The 7,602-nt window shown below is 36.3% G+C and overlaps 1 protein-coding gene across 1 annotated transcript in view; it reads right to left on the reverse strand.

Annotated features, from left to right (window-relative positions):
• Positions 1-353: 353 nt before the first annotated feature.
• TEX15 (testis expressed 15, meiosis and synapsis associated) overlaps positions 354-7,602 on the reverse strand; it is an 88,120-nt gene continuing 80,871 nt past the window's right edge. Inside the window, exons 10-11 of the mRNA XM_037741021.1 lie at positions 5,469-6,721; positions 354-2,081 (exon numbers count right to left, since the gene is read on the reverse strand). Of these exons, the coding sequence (XP_037596949.1) occupies positions 2,044-2,081; positions 5,469-6,721 (1,291 nt within the window). The 3' untranslated portion in view covers positions 354-2,043. The remainder of the gene's footprint in view (positions 2,082-5,468; positions 6,722-7,602) is intronic.

Consider the following 7,602-nt stretch of genomic DNA (forward strand, 5'->3'; position numbering starts at 1 on the left):
TAGCTAGGATTACAGGTACCCACCACCACGCCTGGCTAATTCTTGTATTTTCAGTAGAGACAGAGTTTTGTCATGTTGCCCAGGCTGGTGTTGAACTGCTGACCTCAGGTGATTTGCCTGCCTCAGCCTCCCAAAGTGTTGGGATTACAGGTCTGAGCCACTGCACCCAGCCCATATTTACACTTATTATTCAAGAAATACAAAAGAAAAACCCCTGAAACTAGAAGGAATCCAGTTTATTCAAATAATTCTTCTTTAATGAAAATATTTACAAACAGGTTTTTCTTGTTTATAAAATTTGCTCATTTTAATTTGTTCTATTTTAATATTTAGAATCAAAACATATAACTGAGAAAATGTTCCATTTTTAAATATTCTGTCAAGTACAGAGTTTTGAAAAATGTAACTGAATATTCTTTAAGAGAAATTAAAACCCATGAAACAAAAATATCACAAAGACAATGTCAACAGAATCTGAAAGTTGTTTAAAGAACCAGTCCCTAACAAGAACGTTTAATTTTTGGTTTACCTATTAGAATTAGTATTAACAGTAAATGCTGTAACATCTTTCCATAACCAAACATAAACCAAATGACTGAGGGAAGCATAAATCAAATGGCTGTTATTCATTTTTGAATACCAGTATTGCTTTCAAAGTTGTTCAGGAGTTCTGATTCTGACAGACTATTTTCAAATAAGACTACATGAACAAAATATAAATGTTATTTTAATATTGCTTTTAACTCTATCATCTTTTCAAATCCCTTCTTTCAGTTACTGTTCTTTGCTTGACCTTCAGCTTTTTAAACATCTGTATGTTAAAGAAGAAGCTTAGGTATTCTGAATTCCATCCTAGTTGGTTAAAGTGACTATAAAGAGGCTTATCCTGGGGATTCTCATTGTCTTTCTAAATTGAAAAATTATTTTTTGTTTACATTAAGTAGAATTATAGTCTGTTCAAAGGCCTGTGTCAGATAACACAAAAAATTTGCTTTTATAAAAAGTTTGCAAAAACATTGAAGTTTTGCTAATTATTTGTTTAGATTCAGCCAAACCAATTCTCTGTCACATTTTAGGGCTAACCCTTGGGAAAGGTCTATCCAGTTGTGAGGGCTTTGTCTGACTAGGGTCTTACAGAAAACAGGAATAGCTGTTGAGCAGGAAAGGTAATGTACGAACAGAGACCGCTCAAGACTGCAGTTACATACTATATACTATGCCCTATGATGATTATTACTAAGAGAGTTTTCACTTTTGCAGAATGTGAAAGAAAAATTTACGACTGGAGCATGAAAAAACTGTATTTGTGCTACATTTTAAAAATTATTATAATTAACTGCATAAGCATAAACATTGTTCTAGATTATCTGCTACAAAATCATTAAAATAACTATTTAAATTGTGAAATCCAAAAACAAAATAATCTTCTGGAAATGGCTCTTGTAGAAAAAGGCACTGAAAGTGCTTCAATGCCAATATAATTAACTACAATTTCTTCCAATATAAAAGTTAAAAAAATCCATAGTCAAGGAAACACTGAAAGTATGCAAACCAAATTTTCTTATTAAAAATATTTTACGAGTAAAAACTATAAAATATTGAAATTGAAGGAATGTGCCATATATGGCATAGAATTGTAAATTATATAATAAAGTGTCAAGAATTATCAAATTGTTGGTTTGATGACTAATGAAAAAAAAATCCTACTTTCAGCTCAAATGGCACAATACCATCAACAATGTATTAAAACATATCAGAAGCAAGAATCTAGTTGTAAAGATTTCACCACTACTGCTTAATCTTGATGATATCTTCCCCTTATAACTGCATGGAAATAATTCTGGTATATCAGATGTTAGAAACTGATATCCTATGTGATATGTGCTGGACTGTTTTATTTGTATATTTTACAAAGAACCATATGATTTATACTTCCCACCACATTTACACACATTTAAAATCGTTAAATGTTAAAAAAAAAAGTAAAAAATACTTGGAAAAACTTGTTATGTCTCCTTTATTTCAGTAGACAGAAGGCTATTTTCAGTGTCCTGGATGAAAGGATTGTTGGTGCCATGGAGCTGGAAGGAAAAACACCGCAAAGATTTAAAGAAGCAAATAATTTAGACTAACGGTACATGATAGTATAGTGGAAAGAATCTGAGTTTAAATTACAGCTAAAGAGATCAAAGTGCTTATCTGCCCTTAAGTAGCCATAGGATCATTGGATCCTATGAAAGTTATTTAAGGCTCTCTGAGGAGTGGTTTCCTCATCTGTAGAAGAGCAGTATTTCTGCATCTCTCTAAGGGATCCTGTGAAATTAAATGTAATACAAGACATAATGTGACTGGGACAGGGCTCACTCAAGCACAGTCCTTTAGTTCCATTTTCTGGTGTTGAATACAAGAACCATGAAGAATACAGTGACAAATGGGTCCAACAGATTTTCACATATTTAAGAATGCCGTTCCCATTAAGTGTGAGAGGTGATTTCTGCGGATTATTTGCATTCATGGTAACTCAAAGATGTGCTTATAACATTGCAACTGCCTCCTTAACTTTTTCAGAGCGACTTTTGGATATTATAATAAATAAATAAAAATTTCTTTTTCTTTTATTTTCATTGGACTAATATAACCAAGGAGGTAATTCCAGAGCTATCTTTTTTTTTAAAAACTTCACAAATAGCTTAACTATTAAGAACAAAAGAAAGCCCAAACTATGAGAACCTGTCTGTCTGAAACAATTACAATCAAGATTTCCTATCTCAGAAATTAAAGTGTCTAATTTAATTCATAGGTTTGCCCCATCTACTATGTTTGTGTTCATCCTTACAGCATCAGCAATGGTATCAAATTAATCAAAAAGGAAAAAGCAGAGTCATTATAGACTTTCTTCCTCTTTTTGCTTCTTTTTTTTCTCTTTGAGGCGGAGTTTCACTCTGTCGCCCAGTCTGGAGTGCAGAGGTGCGATCTCGGCTCACTGCAAACTTCGCCTCCTGGGTTCAAGCCATTCTCCTGCCTCAGCCTCCCAAGTAGCTGAGATTACAGGCATGCACCACCACATCCGACTAATTCTGTATTTTTAGGAGAGACGGGGTTTCACTATGTTGGTCAGGCTGGTCTCGAACTCCTGACCTCAAGTGATCCGCCCACCTCGGCCTCCCAGAGTGCTGGGATTACAGGTGTGAGCTACTGCACCCAGACTTTTCTCCCTTCTTTTATCGTTTTCCTTATGTTCTGTCTTAGGTGAAAATTTTCTAGCCCTGTGTAAAGTCATTTACAGGGGCAGGGAAGAAAGGGAAAGATACAGAGATTATTACGATGCCATCTAATACTCACGTCTTACATGAAAAAAGCACACAAAAAGTACTACAGAAGTACGAAAGAGATTGTCCTAGGGGAGAACATTAAGCTGTCCAATGTGGCTTGAATGCAGAGGTGGAAGTGGTGGGAGATAAGTTTGAATATACAGGACTGTGAAGGGCTCTGCATTACAGGCTAACGTATTTGAATTTTACCCTATAAGTTTTAGTGATCAGTGATATAACTCCAATGCAGAGGTACTGATGTAATCAGATTTCTCAATTAGAAATAGAACTATGTCAACAGGTTGCTTCTTGCTCAATTCAGACTTATGGCCTCTCAATTTTTTTCTACATATTAATTTGTAACAATATCCAGGTTTAGAAACTTTTAAAATGAAATTCTCTGGGCCTGATGCCTCACACCTGTAATCCCACACTTTGGAAGGCAGGGACAGGAGGATCACTTAAGGCCAGGAGTCCGAGATCACCCTAGGCAACACAGTAAGACCTCGTCTCTACTAATATATATATCTCCCTCTGTCGTCCAGGCTGGAGTACAGTGGCACGATCTTGGCTCACTGCAACATCTGCCTCCTGAGTTGAAGTGATTCTCATGCTTCAGCTTCCTGAGTAGCTGGGATTACAGGTGTGTGCTATCACGCCCAGCTAATTTTTGTATTTTCAATAGAGATAGGGTTCTGCCATGTTGGCAGAACTCCTGGCCTCAAGTGATCTGCCCACCTCCACCTCCCAAAATGTTGGGCTTACAGGCGCTCAGCCTCTACTAAAAATTAATTAAAAATAGCTGGACATGGTGGTGCATGCCTGTAGTTCCAGCTACTTGGGATGCTGAGATGGGAGGATAGCTTGAGCTCAGGAGTTTGAGGTTTCAATAGCTATGAACATGCCACTGGACTCCAGCCTAGACAACGGAATGAAACACTGCCTAATATATATATATATATATATCTTGCATTTCTCTGTATATTAAAAGATGGTTATTTTTATTTAAAGTATCTTTTATCTCTGATGGTAGAATATTTGGTTGTTAGTGTAACTTTTTCTGCAGGATTAATAATTGTTTTTATATTTTGCTTTAACTCTGGTAAATGCACACTTCAATGTAACTAAAACACCTATATTCTTATCATGGTATTTTACAAGTAGAATTAAGCATTTTAGAGGGAAAAATTTTCATGTTACAGAGCAAACTACCAAGTTCTTTACCAATACATTTCAGTTAACTCTATTCACTTACACTAAGATACTGTATTAGTTAACTAAAAGAGAAGAATTTAAATTTCTTTTCCCACTTTAGTTCTTTACTGTGTTTTTCCTCTAATTATCAAAATAATGTATGTTTCACAGTAGATAATCTAGAAAATACAGGAAAACATTCTCTACATACCCCAAATTTTATTATCTGAAGACAGATGAATTAAAATATTGGTATATTTTATTTCACTATGTCTATGTATTTCCATATTTACATAGGTAAGTTTGTATGATATACTTTTTAAAAATGTCACATTATTAATGGCCAGGCATGGTGGCTTATGCCTGTAATCCGAGCACTTTGGGAGGCCGAGGTGGGCAGATCACCTGAGGTTGAGAGTTCAAGACCAACCTGACCAACATGAAGAAACCCCTTCTCTACTAAAAATACAAAATTAGCTGGGCATAGTGGTACATGACTGTAATCCCAGCTACTCGGGAGGCTGAGGCAGGAGAATTGCTTGAACCCGGGAGGCAGATGTTGCTGTGGCTGAGATAGAGCCACTGCACTCCAGCCTGGGCAACAACAGCGAAACTCCAACTCAAAAAAAAAAAAAGTTATGTTATTAAAAACTCTTCAATGGTTGCATCATATTTCACTGTATGGATTAGCTGTAAGTTACTTAACTATTCCCTACAGTTGGGTTTTACTAAAGAACACATGAAGAATATATTAGTGATACTGCCAGTTTTTTTTTGCTTGAATTTTTGACAACTAGATTTTCACCCTCTCTGCCCAGTCCATGAGCAATTCTACAAATCTGTACAGAAAAATGACTGCCTTCTCTCCTTCTAACTCATCACTTACTGTAAATTCTACTTATATAAATGGACATAATTAAAAGTAACAACTCAATAAAGCAGGCATTAAAATGTGAAACTCACCGTAAGTCCAAGGAACTTCTGGAGGCACATCTAGATTAGGAAGGTAAGGGTATGCAGCTTGTGGTAATGGCTGATGAGAAGCATATTGTGAAAAAATGGGTTGCTGAAAATTATAAGCAGCAGGTATTTGAGATTGACAATACCCATTCACTGGCACAAAATTATTTGCTTGTGGCTCCATAGCAAAGTAAGTAAAATATTGCGAGTACAGAAGATTAGAATGTGTGCTCTGGGTAGTATTTGCCACTGTGGTCAACAGCCCAGAAGAAGGTGGCTGTACTTCATATGATGTTATTCCTTGGTATGTCTGGGTAATGGCATTGCCATTGCTGCTGCTGTAATGATAAACATACCAAGAATAGTATGGATATGAAGTTCCAAATAAATTCTCAGAAGAATTACATACTGGGGTACATGCAGACTGTGGAAGTTCATTCCAATATGTGGCGGCATTCTGAGTTAGGACTTTTGAATTTTCGTCATTCTGTTGTTCAGAAAAAGAGTACTCTGCCGTTTGATTCACATTAAGAGTTATATGCCCAGGTCCTCCAAAAGTATGTACTGTATTGGGATTCAATGTATCCTTCATGTATTTGTCCTCTGACTCAGTTTCCGCAGGCTGTAGTTCATTTATCTGCAGAGTAGGAATTTTGTTCTGGATAAAAATGGGTTCTGGAGAAGTCACGCATGTGGAATTTTTAATAGATGAATTTACTATATCATTATCTTGAAGCTTAAAGACTGTGTCATTCATTTCTAGATCAATACGGCTATTTTTCTCAACACAGATAATTGGCTTTGAGAGCACTGATATATCAGGCACAAGAGAAACATCAGTTCCTGGGTTTATGGCAGAAAGATGGGATTTTTGGGTGGGATCTGGAGAATTTTTAAGAAATTTCTGCATAACTCTCTCATGGTCTGGAGAAAATGTGTCATGTACACTTTTTTGGTCACAAATTGCAAAAGCAGCACAATCTTTGTTACCACTTTTTGTTTCCGCAGCACTGAAGTTCACACTTGTTTTCTTCATGCTAGTTAAGTTTTCCTGTTGTCCAGTGAAGTGTTCTGACACAGTTAAGTCTATTTTGCTTTCTGACTTTGACGTGCAAGTGTCTTTTGGGTTCTCTAAAAGTGAGCCAGGTAGTGATCTTTGCATTTCAACCATTTTTGGAGTTAAATGGTTTTTTTTCAGATTGTTAGATGAACTTGATACTATTTTCTTTTTACTTTGGGGATGAGATCCTGTAGTCCTATTAGGTGCAAAACATACATAAAAATGACTTTAAATATATAGTGTCACAACATTTTAATGGAAATATATATTTGAAATTTTTATCTAGGAGAAGAGTTCTTAAGATTTACATTTTCTCATTCTATTGGCACTATACAAGTAACATATTTTCCCAGTTTTGACTGCTGTGGTTTGGATTTAGATAATTTTCCTACCAAAGATGATATGCTCTACATTTTAAATACATTTCCAATATTGTAATAAACTATTTTGTGCCTTAGACATTTTCTAATGGAGGCTTTTAAAAGTAGGAAACTGATCACTAGTCAATTGTTCAGTATAGTTTTTAAAATTCATATGCCTCCTGCCTGCTGACGATCCTCATTACTTGTAAACAGCTATAAATAACAGCAAACTACTAGCTGTGGCCCTTGCCTTCCCACCAAAGACTTCTTCCCTTTCTGTTATAACAGACTAAGATGCTTTTGTCTGTTCATCTTTGAGAACAGGAAAAGCACATCTCCAAAATTTCTTGCCAACTTAATAGCCTTGAAATATTAGCTAAATTCAGACAGTCTCAAGCAGCTGAGAGAAGCATCCATTGGACGGGCACGGTGGCTCATGCCTGTAATCCCAGCACTCTGAGAGGCCGAGGCAGGTGGATCATGAGGTCAGGAATTCAAGACCAGTCTGACCAACATGGTGAAACCCTGTCCCTACCAAAAATACAAAAATTAGCCAGGCGCAGTGGCACATGTCTGTAATCTCAGCTGCTCAGGAGGCTGAGGCAGAAGAATCACTTGAACCTGGAAAGTGGAGGTTGCAGGGAGTTGAGATCACGCCACTGCATTCCAGCCTGGGCGACAGAGCAAGAGACTCTGTCTCAAAAAAAAAAAAAAA

Source organism: Cebus imitator, unplaced genomic scaffold (assembly GCF_001604975.1).
Source record: "Cebus imitator isolate Cc_AM_T3 unplaced genomic scaffold, Cebus_imitator-1.0 Scaffold5, whole genome shotgun sequence".
Classification (NCBI taxonomy): domain Eukaryota; kingdom Metazoa; phylum Chordata; class Mammalia; order Primates; family Cebidae; genus Cebus; species Cebus imitator.